This window comes from Tamandua tetradactyla, chromosome 2 (assembly GCF_023851605.1).
Source record: "Tamandua tetradactyla isolate mTamTet1 chromosome 2, mTamTet1.pri, whole genome shotgun sequence".
In the NCBI taxonomy this organism is placed as follows: domain Eukaryota; kingdom Metazoa; phylum Chordata; class Mammalia; order Pilosa; family Myrmecophagidae; genus Tamandua; species Tamandua tetradactyla.
The window spans coordinates 137,112,382-137,130,131 of NC_135328.1; the positions used below are offsets into that span (position 1 = coordinate 137,112,382).

At 36.7% G+C, this 17,750-nt stretch overlaps 1 protein-coding gene across 3 annotated transcripts in view; it reads left to right on the forward strand.

Annotated features, from left to right (window-relative positions):
- NVL (nuclear VCP like) overlaps positions 1–17,750 on the forward strand; it is a 251,999-nt gene that overhangs the window by 176,221 nt on the left and 58,028 nt on the right. For all 3 annotated transcript variants that reach the window (XM_077149137.1, XM_077149138.1, XM_077149139.1), the window contains exons 17-18: positions 3,907–4,026; positions 14,234–14,333. In XM_077149137.1, coding sequence (XP_077005252.1) covers positions 3,907–4,026; positions 14,234–14,333 — 220 coding nt within the window. The remainder of the gene's footprint in view (positions 1–3,906; positions 4,027–14,233; positions 14,334–17,750) is intronic.

The following is a 17,750-nucleotide window of genomic DNA, read 5'->3' on the forward strand; positions in this document are numbered from 1 at the left end:
ACTGGAAATCAAACCCAGGTCTCTGGCATGGCAGGCAAGAATTCTGCCTGCTGAGCCACTGTGACCTGCCCTATAGCTCAAATTTAAGAAACTTTGATTTTCTTATTTCCTGTCTGTCACTATAAAAACAAATGTGCCGGGCGGGCCGCGGTGGCTCAGCAGGCAAAGTGCTTGCCTGCTATGCCGGAGGACCTCGGTTCGATTCCCGGCCCCAGCCCATGTAACAAAAACGGAGAAACTGAATACAATAAAACAAGAAAATGTTTAAAAATGTTTCCCTTTCTTCCTTCCTTCCTTCCTTCTATCCTTCCTTCCTTCTCTCTGTCTTTCCTTTAAAAAAAAAAAAAAAAAAAAAAAAAAAAAAAAAAAAAAACAAATGTGCCATTCTGTAATATATTCAAACAGGGAAAAAATGAAAACATTTAGACGTTTGTTTAAAGTTTAAAAAATTTATCCCTCTGCCATTTTTTATTTCTTTTCCTATAATATATTCCTTTCTGTCTAAAATAAGAAATTTATACTAAAAGTATTTTCTATAGGTTTTATAGGTACCACTTTACTTTTTTTGCACATCATGTTGGCTTTCTAATGCAAGAGGGATTTTGAAGAAGGGGATTAATGTGAAAGTAAGGATGGCAAAGAAGGTTAATTGTTGAGCTCTAGAACATCAGCTAGTTCCATCTTCTGCTTATCCCATATTACTGACAGTCCCTTCCAACAGAAAAAAGAAAAAAAAAAAGTCAATTGTAATGATAAAAAAATATATTTATTCTTTCTGGCTTTCCAATGTTCTGGCGCAGCTAGAATGAAAAACCTGAGATGACGGTATGATAGCCCGTGACAAACTCTGGGATCTGTCCTGTAACAACTTGTTGAAGAGTTCTTTGAAAACTACTGCTTTATACAGTAAAGACTGTAACACTTAAGAAAAAATTATCATGAAATGTTTCATACATACAAAAAGTTGTAAAAGGTGCAAATATATTGATATGTTTACTACTTGTTCAGTTTTTTGCAGTGTGCTACTGAATGAATATAATAAACTTTTTTAAAAACTCAGTTTTCTTTATAGATATTTAACAGTATACACACACACACATCCCGTACACATTTGTGCAGATTTTCCCTGTAGGGTAGGTACCCATAAGTAGAACTGTAGTATCTTAAGAGTATGTGTACTTTCAGATTTATCAGGCATTGCCAAATTTTTCCCATAGTAATTGTATCAAGTTATACGTTAACCTGCAGTGAATGAGAGTACCCATTGTTACACCCTAATCACTGTTGTTATTAGATTTAATAATTTAAAAAAAAGCTCTCTCTGTGATCTGATTTCATTTATATTTGTATTTTAAGAGTAGGTATGTGGAGAGGTATGTGGAAGAGTCCAGAATGACTCTGAGAAATTAGGTGATCTAATTTCTAATGAGGAGATTAACCAGAGGAGGGGTGGGGATGAATTCACTCTCAGGCATTTTAGATTTCAAAATCCAGATAGAGTTGTCTACCAGGCAGCAGAAAATGTGATTTTGAAGCTCTGAAGAGATTTCGGAGTCAGAATCATCTAAGTGGTATCTAAAACCGTGGGAATGAGTGGGGTCTTCTAGAACTAGTTAAGTGAGAAGAGGGTCTCTGAGAGAACCCTGGAAGATATCAGCTATTGAGGTGCAATTAAGGAAGAGTTGACAGAGGAGATTGAGAGTGGTTAATGAGAGGTTGCAAGAAAACCAACACTAAGCCTGAAAACCAAGGGAATATATATGTATTTATATAATCCACCAGCCTTGTGACCAAACAAGAGAATAGAAACTGAAAGTAGTTTTTGTTTTATTATTGTGTAATATAACATATATACAAAGCAAAGAAAGAAAAAAGCAGTAGTTTTCAAAGAACTTTTCAACAAGTTGTTACAGGACAGATCCCAGAGTTTGTCATGGGCTACCATACCGTCATCTCAGGTTTTTCATTCTAGCTGCTCTAGAACATTGGAAAGCCAGAAAGAATAAATATATTTTTTTATCATCACAATTGACTTTTTTTTTTTCTTTTTTCTGTTGGAAGGGGCTGTCAGTAATATGGGGTAAGCAGAAGATGAAACTAGCTGATGTTCTAGAGCTAAACAATTAAAATTATTTTTAGGGCCGCGGTGGCTCAGCGGGCAAGAGTGCTTGCCTGCTATGCCGGAGGACCCCGGTTCGATTCCCGGCCCCAGCCCATGTAAAAAACAAACAAACAAACAAAATATAATAAAATAAGAAAATGTTTAAAAAAAAAAAAAAAATTATTTTTAATCCCAGATGCCTTTGTTAGAATTAAATTGATTTTAATGTATCCTTTTGAAAGGAGGTTTATCTTCCCATACCTTAAATTTCCTTTTAGTTAATGATTTTGGTTTGCTATATCAAAGTTGCTTTGCTAGTTTATATTGATTGCTGTATTCCACTCCTGTTTGAAATCTGTCCCAGCCTACTGCTATCTTTTCTTTGAAAATATCTAGTGAATATTTTGGTACACAGCATTCCAAATACAGTTCTTACAGAATTAGATTTTTCTGGAAATTAAGTTGATCTACTATATTGCATACTGCATAGGATTTTAGGAAGAAACACAAGTAGAGGGAAGTGCCCCTGCTTTCCAAGGAACTAATATGTAGTCAGTGTAGAATAGCTCAGATATAATAGTAGAGAGTGCCAGAACAGCAAAGGAGTGATAGGAAATTAATGGGGATCTTTTAGAATGCAAGAAATGTTTAGAGGTGAGTTGACAAAGCAGTTCAAGAAAAGGGAAGGAGAAATGAACAGAAGTACAAAGAAAAGTACAAGGATAGCTATGAAGGAAATCAAATTCTATTAGAATGGGAAATGCTGTCTTCTCTGATGTACTCCATACCTTGCTTGCCTTTTCTTATGACCATGTAGTCATTAAGTAACAGAGGATAACTTATGACATAGCACTGTAAAGATGTTTTTTGGGTTCTTATTAACAATTTTGTTAATGAAAAAGTACTTTTTCTTAGTCAACTATTTGAAATTTTGCAAGAACAACTGTTAATGCCTAGCTTAAGATGAAATAACGTAGTGGGGTACACAGGTAGTTCAGTGGTAGAATTCTCTCCTACTATGTGGGAGACCTGAGTACAATTCCTGGACCATGCACTCTAAGAAAATAATAAATAAAATAAAATAAATCTTGTTGTGTTAACAAGATATTCACATGGGAAAGAATGGAATTTGAACCCCACTGCACAGCATGCAAAATATAAAAAATAAAAAATGAAATGTCGCCTTCTAAAATATCCTTACCTTTACCTTTTCATGTTAATCAGTCCCAGTGATTTAGGTGGTCATGATTGCCTATATTTTTTTGACAGATGTTTGTACTTTGAATTAGATTTTAATATACAATAAGCCATTATGGAAACTTACTAGATACCTGCCTGGCTCAGTTTCCCTCTTCTCATGCTGTATAACAAAATAGCTCCTCCTTTTAGCAAGATGACTGGAATGGAAATCATAACATAATAGTAATGTCTTGTGTGCATTTAAAATTCTGCTGAATTAAGAATTACACCTGAGTATTTTGATATAGATGGCATAGGAGATCATTTCTAAAAGGCCGTAGAATTGGGATTTTTTTTTTAACTAAAGATTACATCTCATTTAGTTCTCATTTTATAAATTAGTAAATTTTAAATAAGCTTAAATTATGGCTAATTTCATTCCATTGAACAGTATGCAATTCGCTGTTTATATATGTCAAAAATGGTTAAATATCAACAATTGTCTATGACTTAACCTAATCTTTTTGTGAGGCTGATATATAAGTCATTTAAAGCTAGCTTTACTGTATTTGGCCCAAACTTCCAAGTTGAACCGTCTCTCCATTATCTTTTATTTCTTCCATTAGTATGTTGGTGAGAGTGAGCGAGCTGTGAGACAAGTTTTTCAGCGAGCCAAGAACTCGGCACCTTGTGTGATATTCTTTGATGAAGTGGATGCTTTATGTCCTCGAAGATCAGACCGAGAGGTAAGTATTATAGATAGTAGTTTACATATTTTTTTAAGACCATAAACCTTTTGTAAGTTCCAAGACAGGTACTTCTTGTAAGTGTATTCCGTGAAAACATTCAGACTCTTTAAATGAGAAACCTATTAATTTTTTTTCTTTCTTTTTTTTCAATTGTTTTAAAAAATATTTTTATTAAGAAATCTCCCACACTGGCAGGGAGACCTTCACCCCTTCCAACATAAAAAAAGTTAGAATGGCCATAGCCCAAATACCCCCAAGAGTGGAATAGAAAGACCAAGGTGATGGTGGAGTTATACAGATCAAGGTGATGTTGGAGTTATACAGAAAAGGTAGGGTTTAACAAATGAATATGATTGCTGAATTATTAAACTGATACTTCTTTTAGTCTCCAGTATCTTAGAGCAGCTAGAAGTAAAAACCTAAAACTGTGGAATGGTATCCTATACCAAACTCTGAAATCTGTTCTACAACTAATTGTTGTGCTGTGCTTTGAAATTTATTGCTTCTTTTAAAAATTTATTTATTAATTAAAAAAATAAGCAAAAAAAAAAACAACATACATAATCAGTAATTTACAATATCATCACTTAGTTGCATATTCATCATTTCTTAGAACATTTGCATTAATTCAGAAAAAGAAATAAAAAGACAATAGAAAAAGAAATAAAATGAACACAGGAAAATAAAAAAAAAAAAAATGATTATACCTACCATACCCCTTATCCCTTGCTTTCATTGATCACTAGCATTTCAAACTAAATTTATTTTAGCATTTGTTCCCCCTATTACTTATTTTTATTCCATATGTTCTAGTCCTTTGTTGACAAGGTAGACAAAAGGAGCATCAGACACAAGGTTTTCACAGTCACACTGTCACACTGTGACAGCTTTATCATTATTCAATCATCCTCAAGAAACATGGCTACTGGAACACAGCTCTACATTTTCAGGCAGTTCCCTCCAGCCTCTCCATTACATCTTGAATAACAAGATGATATCTACTTGATCCATAAGAATAACCTCCAGGATAACCTCTCAACTCTGTTTGGAAACTCTCACCCATTGACACTTTGTCTCATTTCCCTCTTCCCCCTTTTGGTTGAGAAGGTTTTCTCAATCCCTTGATGCTACGTCTCAGCTCATTCTAGGGTTTTTCTCAATCCCTTGATGCTGAGTCTCCGTTTGTTCCAAGATCTCTGTCCCACCTTGCCAGGAAGTTCCACACCCCTGGCTGTCATGTCCCATGTAGAGAGGGGTAGGGTGGTGAGAATACTCGTTGTGTTGGCTTGTGAGAGGGGCCACATCTGAGCAACAAAAGAGGCTCTCTTGAGGGTGACTCTTAGGCCTAAATTTTAAGTAGACTTGACCTTCCTTTGCGGGATTAAGTTTCATATGAACAAACCCCAAGACTGGGGTCTCTGCCTATAGCTTTGGTTGTCCACACTGCTTGTGAGAATATCAAGTATTCAATTGGGGAAGTTGAATTTCTCCCCGTTCTCACCACTCCCCAAAGGGGGCTTTGTAGATACTTTTCCACTCACTGATCAAATCACTCTGGGATTCATCGGGGCATCACTCTGGACAAACCAATATTGTCTCCCATTGTGTAGGCTGTCTTTTTACTTTCTTGATGAAGTTCTTTGGTGCACAAAAGTATTTAATTCTGAGGAGTTCCCATTTATTTATTTCTTTCTTCAGTGCTTTTGCTTTACGTGTAAGGTCTATAAAATCTCCTTCAATTATAAGATTTCTAAGATATTTCCCTACATTTTCCTCTAACTGTTTTAAGGTCTTAGATCTGATGTTTAGATCTTTGATCCATTTTGAGTTAACTTTTGTATAGGATGTGAGATACAGGTCCTCTTTAATTCTTTTGCATATGGATATCCAGTTCTCTAGGCACCATTTATTGAAGAGAGTGTTCTGCCCCAGGTGAGTTGACTTGAATGCCTTATCAAAGATCAAATGTCCATAGATGAGAGGGTCTATATCTGAACACTCTATTTGATTCCGTTGGTCAATATATCTATCTTTATGCTAGTACCATGCTGTTTTGACCACTGTGGCTTCATAATATGCTTTAAAGTCGGGCAGCATGAGACCTCCAGCTTCGTTTTTTTTCCTCAAGATTCTTTTAGCAATTCGGGTCACCCTGCCCTTCCAGATAAATTTGCTTATTGGTTTTTCTATTTCTGAAAAGTAAGTTATTGGGATTTTGATTGGCATTGCCTTGAATCTGTCAATCAATTTAGGTAGAATTGACATCTTAACTATATTTAGTCTTCCAATCTATGAACATGGTATGCACTTCCATCTATTTAGGTCTTCTGTGATTTCTTTTAACAGTCTCTTGTAGTTTTCTTTGTATAGATCTTTAGTCCCTTTAGTTAAATTTATTCCTAAGTATTTTATTCTTTTAGTTGCAATTGTAAATGGAATTCCTTTCTTGATTTCCCCCTCAGATCGTTCATTACTAGTGTATAGAAACACTACAGATTTTTGAATGTTGATCTTGTAACCTGCTACTTTGCTGTGCTCATTTATTAGCTCTAGTAGTTCTGTTGTGGATTTTTCCGGGTTTTCGACGTATAGTATCATATCGTCTGCAAACAGTGATGGTTTTACTTCTTCCTTTCCAATTTTGATGCCTTGTATTTCTTTTTCTTGTCTAATTGCTCTGGCTAGAACCTCCAACACAATGTTGAATAATAGTGGTGATAGTGGACATCCTTATCTTGTTCCTGATCTTAGGGGGAAAGTTTTCAATTTTTCCCCATTGAGGATGATATTAGCTGTGGGTTTTTCATATATTCCCTCTATCATTTTAAGGAAGTTCCCTTGTATTCCTATCTTTTGAAGTGTTTTCAACAGGAAAGGATGCTGAATCTTGTCAAATGCCTTCTCTGCATCAATTAAGATGATCATGTGATTTTTCTGCTTTGATTTGTTGATATGGTGTATTACATTAATTGATTTTCTTATGTTGAACCATCCTTGCATACCTGGGATGAATCCTACTTGGTCATGATGTATAATTCTTTTAATGTGTTGCTGGATTCGATTTGCTACAATTTTGTTGAGGATTTTTGCATCTATATTCATTAGAGAGATTGGTCTGTAGTTTTCTTTTTTTGTAATATCTTTGCCTGGTTTTGGTATGAGCGTGATGTTGTCTTCATAGAATGAATTAGATAGCTTTCCCTCCACTTCAATTGTTTTGAAGAGTTTGAGCAGGATTGGTACTAATTCTTTCTGGAATGTTTGGTAGAATTCACATGTGAAGCCGTCTGGTCCTGGACTTTTCTTTTTGGGAAGTTTTGAATGACTGATTCAATTTCTTTACTTGTGATTGGTTTGTTGAGGTCATCTATTTCTTCTCGAGTCAAAGTTGGTTGTTCATGCCTTTCTAGTAACTTGTCCATTTCATCTACATTGTTGTATTTATTAGCATAAAGTTGTTCATAGTATCCTGTTATTACCTCCTTTATTTCTGTGGGGTCAGTGGTTATGTCTCCTCTTCCATTTCTGATCTTATTTATTTGCATCCTCTCTCTTCTTTTTGTCACTCTTGCTAAGGGCCCATTAATCTTAATGATTTTCTCATAGAACCAACTTCTGGTTTTATTGATTTTATCAGTTGTTTTCATGTTCTCAACTTCATTTATTTCTACTCTAATCTTTGTTATTTCTTTCCTTTTGCTTGCTTTGGGGTTAGTTTGCTGTTCTTTCTCCAGTTCTTCCAAATGGACAGTTAATTCCTGAATTTTTTCCCTTTCTTCTTTAGATATAGGCATTTAGGGCAATAAGTTTCCCTCTTAGCACTGCCTTTGCTGCATCCCATAAGTTTTGATATGTTGTGTTTTCATTTTCATTTGCCTTGAGATATTTACTGATTTCTCCTCTAATTTCTTCCTTGACTCACTGGTTGTTTAAGAGTGTGTTGTTGAGCCTCCACATGTTTGTGAATTTTCTGACGCTTTGCCTATTACTGATTTCCAACTTCATTCCCTTATGATCTGAGAAAGTGTTTTGTATGATTTCAGTGTTTTTAAATTTGTTGAGACTTGCTTTGTGACCCAGCATATGATATGTCTTTTAGAATGATCCATGAGCACTTGAGAAAAAGGTGTATCCTGCTGTTGTGGGGTGTAATGTCCTATAAATACCTGTTAAGTCTAGCTCATTTATTGTAATATTCAAATTCTCAGTTTCTTTATTGATCCTCTGTCTAGATGTTCTGTCCATTGATGAGAGTGGGGAATTGAAGTCTCCAACTATTATGGTAGATGTGTCTATTTCCCTTTTCAGTATTTGCAGTGTTTGCCTCAAGTATTTGGGGGCATTCTGGTTCTGTGCATAAATATTCATGATTGTTATGTCTTCGTGCCGAATTGTTTCTTTTTTTAGTACATAGTATCCTTCTTTGTCTCTTTTAACTGTTTTACATTTGAAGTCCAATTTGTTGGATGTTAGTATAGCTATTCCTGCTCTTTTCTGGATGTTATTTGCCTGAAATATCTTTTCCCAACCTTTCACTTTCAACCTCTGTTTATCTTTGGGTCTAAGATTGTTTCCTGTAGACAGCATATAGAAGGATCCTGTTTTTTAAACCATTCTGCCAGTCTATATCTTTTGATTGGGGAGATCAATCCATTAACATTTAGTGTTATTGCTGTTTGGGTAGAAGTTTTCTCTACCATTTTGCCTTTTGTATTTTATATGTCATATCTAATTTTCCTTCTTTCTATACTCTTCTCCACACCTCTCTCTTCTGTCTTTCCGTATCTGGCTCTAGTGCTCCCTTTAGTATTTCTTGCAGAGCTGGTCTGTTGGTCACAAATTCTCTCAGTGATTTTTTGTCTGAAAATGTTTTAATTTCTCCCACATTTTTGAAGGACAATTTTGCTGGGTATACAATTCTTGGTTGGCAGTTTTTCTCTTTTACTAATTTAAATATATCATCCCACTCTCTTCTTGCCTCCATGGTTTCTACTGAGAAATCTACACATAGTCTTATTGGGTTTCCCTTGTATGTGATGGGTTGCTTTTCTCGAGCTGCTTTCAAGATCCTCTCTTTCTCTTTGACCTCTGACATTCTGACTAGTAAGTGTCTTGGAGAACATCTATTTGAATCTCTTCTCTTTGGGGTACGCTGCACTGCTTGGATCTGTAATTTTAGGTCTTTCATAAGAGTTGGGAAATTTTCAGTTATGATTTCTTCCATTAATTTTTCTCCTCCTTTTCCCTTCTCTTCTCCTTCTGGGACACCCATAACACGTATATTTGTGCACTTCATATTATCATTCAATTCCCTGAGTCCCTGCTCATATTTTTCCATTTTTTTCCCTACAGTTTCTTTATGTTGTCGGATTTCAGATGTTCCGTCCTCCAGTTCACTAATCCTAACCTCTGTCTCTTGAAATCTGCCATTGTAGTTTTCCATTGTTTTTTTCATCTCTTCTACTGTAATTTTCATCCCCATAAGTTCCGTAATTTGTTTTTTCAGATTTTCCATTTCTTGTTTTTGTTCATTCCTTGCCTTCTTCATGTCCTCCCTCAATTCATTGAGTTGGTTTTTGATGAGGTTTTCCATGTCTGTTCGTACATTCTGAATTAGTTGTTTCAGCTCTTGTATCTCATTTGAACTATTGGCTTGTTCCTTTGACTGGGCCATATCTTCAATTTTTCTGGTGTGATTTGTTATATTTTGCTGGCGTCTAGGCATGTAATTACCTTAATTAGTTTATTCTGGAGATTGCTTTCACTTCTCTTACCTAGGGTTTTCTTGTTAAATGAATTTGTTGTCTATCTGTTCTTTCACCTTCAGTTCAGCTTCTTCCGGACCTCTAGCTTAGGTTTTGTTTTATAGAGGATAATTTTTCAGTTCTTATTTTCTTGTTTCTTGTCCTGCTTGTATGGTGCCTTTTCCCTCCCCACCCTTAGGAGGGTCTGCATAGGTATTATAGACTCCAGCCGGGTTTTCTTGGAGTAAACTGGCCTCCTATCAGGTTGAAGGAGACACTTGTGTCAGTTTTCCCTGATGGTGAGACCCAGCAGGTTAAAAGACTTTCCTGTGAAGTCTCTGGGCTCTGTTTTTCTTATCCTGCCCAGTATGTGGCGTGTCTATCTGCGGGTCGCACCAGCAAAAGATCTTGCAGCACTTTTAACTTTGGAAGACTCTCCCTGCTGGGGGCGTGGTGAAGATGGAGGAGAGGTTGTAGGCTGGTTTTAATGGCTTCAAATTGCCAAGGCCTGGGGTCTGAATTCCTTCAGAGAGGGATTCCACCTGAGTTGGGCTTCACCCCTCCCCTGCGGAAGGCACAGATGGGAGACAGCCCTGAAAGCAGCCTGTTTCTGCCTATACCTGGCGTAATTGTAGCCTGAGAAGTCCCACCCCTGAATCCACAGGCTGCCAAGCCTCCGTAGAAACACAGCCACTAAAACCTCTATTTCCTTCCGTTGCCTCCTTTTCCGTGAGCCCAATGAGGGAACTCCGCCTTGAACATGTTTAGAGTCTCTTTGTTTTCCCTCTGGGAACCCGCCTTTGTGGGAGGGGCGCCGGGCGCCCCCTGTTGCGGCTTGGGGAACTCACGGTTTTGGGGAGGCTTGCAACCGGTCCAGCTGGTCCAGACTGGTGACTCTGTGTGTCTGTTCACTGACGTGCCTCCGGGAGCTGTTCTGTACTGTTTCTGGTTATTTAGTAGTTGTTCTGGAGGACGAACTAAAACGCGCACATTGCTAAGCCGCCGTCTTGGCCCTTCCACATATTATGATTTCTTTTTACTTTCTTGACGAAGTTCTTTGATGCACAAAGTGTTTAAATTTGAGAAGTTCCCATTTCTTTCCTTTTTTCTTTCTTTCTTTCGTCAGTGCTTGTGCTTTGGTTGTAAGGTCTAGGGAACTGCCTCTTATTGTAATATTTATGAGATATCTCCCTACATTTTCTTGTAAAAGTTTTATGGTCTTAGATCTAATGTTTAGGTCTTTGATCCCTTTTGAGTTCATTTTTGTATAGGGTGTGAGATATGGATCCTCTTTCATTCTTTTGCATGTGGATATCCAGTTCTCTAGGCACCATTTATTGAAGAGACTGTTCTGACCCAGGTGAGTTGGCTTGGCTGCCTTACCAAAGATCAGTTGTCCATAGATGAGTGGGTCTATATCTGAACACTCTATTTGATTCCATTGGTCAATATATCTATCTTTATGCCCAACCTTTCGCTTTCAACTTATGTTTATCCTTGCGTCTAAGATGAGTTTCCTGTAGACAAGATATTGATGGGTCCTGTTTTTTAATCCATTCTGCCATTCTATGTCTTTTAATTGGAGAGCTTAATCCATTAACTTTTAGTGTTACTACTGTACGAGTAGTACTTACTTCTGCCATTTTGACTTTTGGATTTTACATGTCATATCTAATTTTTCTTCTTTTTGCCTTTACTGATAGTCTTCATTTCTACACTCTTCTCTACACCTCTCTCTCTCCTGTCTTTTCATATCTGCCTCCAGTGCTCCCTTTAGTATTTCTTGGAGAGCTGATCTCTTGGTCACAAATTCTCTCAGTGATTTTTTTGTCTGAAAATGTTTTAATTCACCCCTCATTTTTGAAGGACAACTTTGCTGGATATAGAATTCTTGGTTGGCAGTTTTTCTCTTTTAGTAATTTAAATATGTCATCCCACTGTCTTCTCTCACCTCCGTGGTTTCTGCTGAAAGATCTATGCATAGTCTTATTGGGCTTCCCTTGTATGTGATGGATTGCTTTTCTCTTGCTGCTTTCCAGATGTTCTCTTTCTCTTTGACATCTGACATTCTGATCTGTAAGTGTCTTGGAGTATGTTTGTTTGGATTGGTTCTCTTTGTGATACACTGCACTTCTTGGATCTGTAATTTTAAGTCTTTCATAAGAGTTGGGAAATTTTCAGTGATAATTTCCTCCATTAGTTTTTCTCCTCCTTTTCCCTTCTCTTCTCCTTTTGGGACACCCACAACAGTTATGTGCGTGCACTTCATGTTCTCATTCAATTCCCTGAGTCCCTGCTCATATTTTTCCATTCTTTTCTCTTTATTTCCTTATATTTTCTTTTGCTGGTGATATTTCAGATGTTCCATCTTCCAGTTCATTAATCCTATCTTCAGCCACTTGAAATCTGACATTGTAGGTTTCCATTGTTTTTCTTCCCCTTCCTGTATGGTGACTTTTTCTCCTTACCCTTAGGAGGATCTACTTAGGTATTGTAGACCCCCGCTGGATTTTCCCAGACCAAAGTGGCCTCCTGTCAGGAGGAAAGACTCACCTGCATCAGTTTTCCCTCAGAGTGAGACACAGCAGGTTGAAAGACTTTTCTGTGATGTCTCTGGACTCTGTGTTTTTCTGTCCTGCTCAGTATGTCGCACTTGTCTGCCTGCGGGTCCCGCCAGCATAAGGTGATGTGGTACCTTTAAACTTCAACAGTCTCTCCCTGCTAGGGGCGTGGTGAAGACAGAGGAGACATTATAGGCTTGCTTTAATTTCTTCAAATTTCCAAACCCTGAGGTCTGAATTCCTTGAGGGAGCGAATCCACCTGAACTGGGCCCCACCCCTCCCCTGGGGAAAGCTCAGGCTCCAGACAAGCCCTCAAATCAGCTAGTTTCTACCTATGCCTGGGGCATTTGCAGCCTGAGAAGCCTTGCCGCTGTATCCAAAGGCATTCCAGCCTTTGTAGAAACACAGCCACAAAAGAAAAAAATAGAAAAATCCTTCTCAGAGCAGGACTCCATTCATCAGGTTTGCCAATGAAGAGCATAAATTGGTATGTTGCTTTGTGTACCTTGAGATCCTATGTGTCCCCTCCTTTCCTTCAGAGCCCAGACCCTTTCAAGTATTATGTGCTATCTGATCCAAAAAACCTGTTTCTTTTTTTCTTTTTTCTTTTTCTGTCAACCGTGCCCGCTCAGCGCTGGGGCAGAAGTCATCAACCTCCACTTTGACCAGGTTCAGCTGAGCTGGAGGCCTATTTTTAGTAGTCAGAAATTGTGGATTAATTCCACAATTGAAGCTTAGTTGTACTCAGCCCCTGCTGCTGTTAAAGTCCTTTTCCTTTCCCCTCTGGAAAACAGCCTGTTGGGGTGGGGCGCCAAGTACTTTGGCTTGCGGAACTCATATTCTGCGGGGGGCTCATAGCCAGTCCAGTTGATCTAGACCTGGGTACACTGTGTGTCCTCTCCCTAATGTGATCCCAGGAGTTGTTCTGTACTGTTGTTGGCTATTTGGTAGTTTTTCTGGAGGACGATCTGAATCCCACACCTCGCTAAGCTGCCATCTTGACCCTGTCCACCTTGTGTTCATTTTTTACCCACTGCTTATTTATAGTTTTTTGAGACTGAATTATGCTTCTCTTATTCTGTTAAGTATTAGTCTTATGTTACCAAAGATTGAGAATGACGTGCACCAAATATTTTTTTCTGGAGAAATCAATTCATTAAACCTATTATCACTTCTATACATAAAATTTATGTTGAAGAAAGGCTATTAATGATAAAAAGAAACATGTTACCACTTTTCTCATTTCCTCCATTTTGCATTTTTTCTTCCTATATCTATCTGATATACACCTGTTCACCAACTAATTCCCTGAGCCTTTTCCCTGGATTTTCACATGAGGTTGTTGTGCTGTGTACTTCAAAGAGAAGCAATAAAGCCTCTGTGTCATAAATCTTCCTGATGATGTATTGCACTGAAAGAACTAGGAGACCCGATGTCCTGGTGATTCTGGAGTTCAAGAGCTGATTTTAGATTTGCTCAAAGGGAATCATTTGGCTGTTAGATCTTTATATAGCTCCAAGGCATAAAACTGTAGAATGACCTATGCCAGAAATTGCATTTTGCCGTAACTATTAACCTAGTTGTGAAATCTTGGATAAAAAACTCTTAGCCTCAGTTTCGTCTCCTACACTGTGAATGATTACAAGATGGCTGGGAAAGTGAAATGAGCTGATAAGAGCATGTTTTGCACAGTGGCAAATATAGTAGTCCTTAGAAAATGATAATTAAGTCTTTTGACAAGAGCCTTCATTCAAATTAGCAAAATATTATTATTATTATTATTATTATTATAGCAATAATTGTTATTATTATAGCAAAGGGGTATTATTTTGTATGGAAATAATTAGTTATGTTTTTTTTCTTTTTATTGAGAGCTGATGGAACTGTGTTTCTTTTAGACAGGAGCAAGTGTCCGGGTAGTAAATCAGTTACTTACAGAGATGGATGGTTTGGAAACACGTCAGCAGGTTTTTATTATGGCAGCCACTAACAGGCCAGGTAAGAAAGAAGAATATAAACAGATAAGTCTAAAAACTTTTAGCACTTTCAAACAATATCATTTGAGGGGGTACAAGGGTAATTCAGTGGTAGAATTCTCATTTGCCATGTGGGAAACCCGGGTTCAATTTCCAGCCCATGAACATCGCCCACCTCCTACCCCCCCACCCCCCAAAATTGAACAGATAGTGCTGCAGTGAAACGAATAGTCACATGGAAAAAGAATGAAATGTGACCCCTGCCATACAGCCTTTAAATAATATATGTATATGATTTGCTTACATCCTACTTAAGATTAAATTTGAACAGTCCCTGTTTGTTTCATATGTTCAAATAAAGCCTTTGAAAGCTTTTATGTATTATCGTAAAAATAGATAGTATTACAACCTGGATCCCAAGAGATTATTTTCTGTGTATGTGCTCATAATGTTGTTGACAGGGAATGTTTGTAGCACCTATTTTTGAGCCCACGAATATTCTCAGAAATGATGTCCTGTGATTTTTCTCAAGCTTACAGGAAATAAGAACCAGAGACTCTTTCACTTTGTCTTAAAATAAGTTTTTTAAATTTCTGCTGGAACCATGTTCCTATCCCTTCCCTTAAGTGTTATTTAAAATTGTCCTTAAGCTTAAGCATTCTTTGAGGAATTTAGAAAAAGCCTCAAGACTTCACAATTGCTGAATGTAGCTTTTACTTTGGGTCCTAAATAACTAAAACTAAATCTCTTTACATTGTTTAATACTTTTCCATCTATATGAGACATTCTATCATAGCTGTTCCTTTAGTGATAGTTAACACTAATTGTGTATGCTTGCAGTGATAATGGTATTTTAATTGGTTAAATGGATTTATCAGTCATGACACTGATAATTCACTGATTTTTAATTTCTTGTAAATTACTACGAAAACTGAAACCTTGGTGACTTACATATCATTCATCTTTAAATTGAAAGTATTGTTATGGTTTACAGTTTGAGTTTGTTAATAACTAAGTGCTGTCTTTTGGATTAGACAGATCTGAGTTTGAATTCTGGTCCTTACAATTTATATCCTAGTAACCTTGGACGTATATTCCTTCATCTTGCTGGCTATCATTTCTTCATCTATAAAATGAGGATAATACCTAGTTGACAGTATTGTCTCAAAGCTTAAGTGAAGTAATGTGGGTAATATACCTTACGGAAAGTGGCAAGTACATTAATTACGAGTGTCATCAGCAATCTTAGTATTAGTAGTAGGTGAGTACTTAATGTGTCATAAAATCACAGAGTAGTCCTCAGGAGGAATTTTAATAATCCCTCAAATTTCCCCCAAAATTGAAAAAGGAATGCTTCCTAACACATTTTATGAAGTTAACATCATTCTAATAACAAAACTGGGTAAGGATGATACAGTAAAAGAAAACTACAGACCAATCTCCCTAATGAACATAGATGCGAAGATTCTTAACAAAATTCTAGCAAATCGTATCCAATGCCACATTAAAAGAATTACACATCATGATCAAGTGGGATTCATCGAAAGGAGAAAATCACATGATCATATTAATTGATTGAAAAAGGTTTCGATAAAATCCAGCATCCTTTCTTGATAAAAACACTTCAAAACTTTGGCATCAAAGGAAACGTTCTCAATATCATAAATGAAAAATATATAAAAAAACCCCATAGCCAGCAGTATACATAATGGTGAGGAATTGAAAGCATTCCCCTTGAAGCTGGGTACAAGACAAGGACGCTTACAGTCACCATTATTATTCAATATTGTATTAGAAGTACTAGCTGGAGCACTTAGACAGGAAAATGAAAGTACATCCAAACAGGAAGGGAAGAAGTAAAACTTTCGTTATTTGCAGATGACATGACCCTATACTTAGAAAATCCTGAGAAATCTACAGTGAAACTATTTACACTAATAAACAAATTCAGTAAAGTGGCAGGATATAAGATTAATGTACAAAAATCAGTAATGCTTCTGTACACAACAATGACCTATCTGAGGTGACAACTAATTAAAAAATTCCATTCAGAATAGTTACCAGAAGAATTAGGTATCTAGAAATAACCCTAACCAGGGATGTTATGGTTATACAGAGAAAATTACCAAAAAAATGCTAAGAGAAATAAAAAAATGACCTAAATAGATGGAAAGATATTCCATGTTCATGGATAGAAAGGTTGATTATCATCATGATGTCTATCCTACCCAAACAGGCCTCAGATTCAATGCAATACCAATAAAAATCCAAACAACCTACTTTGAAGACTTGGAAAAACTGATTATCAAAATTATAGGGAAGGGTGGAGTTATACAGAAAAGATAGGATTTAACAAATGAATATGAACACTGAATCATTAAATTGATATCTCCTTTAGTATCTTAGAGCAGCTAGAAGCAAAAACCTAGAATTGTGGAATTGTAACCCATGTCAGTCTCAATCTCTGAAATATGTTCTACTACTAATTATGGTGCTGTGCTTTGAAATTTATTGCTTTTTTGTATATATGTTATTTTTGCACACACAAGAAAGAAGAAAGTCAATTGTGATGATAAAATATCTGAGCCTTCTAGCCTCCTATATTTTGGAGCAGCTAGAAGGAAAAATCTGAGAGGATCATATGGTAGCCCATGACAAACTCTGGAATCTGTCCTGTAAGTGCTTGTTGAAGAGTGCTTTGAAAACTATTGGTTTTTTATTTCTTTGCTTTGTATATGTGTTACACAATAAAAAAGTTTAAAAGAAAACTTTATATGGAAGGGAGACAGACCTCAAATAACTAAAGATATCCTAAGAAAAGAAGAGCAAACTGGGAGGTTTATCACTTCCTGACTTTAAAGCTTAATATAAAGCCAAAGTGGTCAAAACAGCATTGTACTGGCACAAAGATATAAGGACTGACCAGCAGAATAGAATTGAGAGTACAAAGGTTGAACACCAAGTTTATGGACTTTTGATCTTCCATAAGGCCACCAAATCCACTGAATTGGGACAGAATAGCCAATAAATGGCATGGGAGAACTGGATTTCAATAGCCAAAAGAATGAATACCTTATACCCTATTCAAAAATTAATTGAAAATGAATGAAAGACCTAAATATTAAGAGCCAGTACCATCAAACTTCTTGAAACAAATGTAGGGAGACATCTTCAAGATCTAGTAATAGGAGGTAGCTTCTTAAACTTTATACCTCACGCACAAGCTGTGAAAGAAAAAATAGACAAATGGCAATTCTTTATGATCAAGAGCTCCTGTGCCTCAAAGGACTTTGTTAAAAAGGTGAAGAGGCAGCCAACTCAGTGTGAGAAAATATTTGGAAACCACATGTTGGATAAAGGCTTGATATCCTCTGTACATAAAGAAATTATACAGCTCACCAACAAAAGAACAAACAACCCAATTTTAAAATGAGCAGAA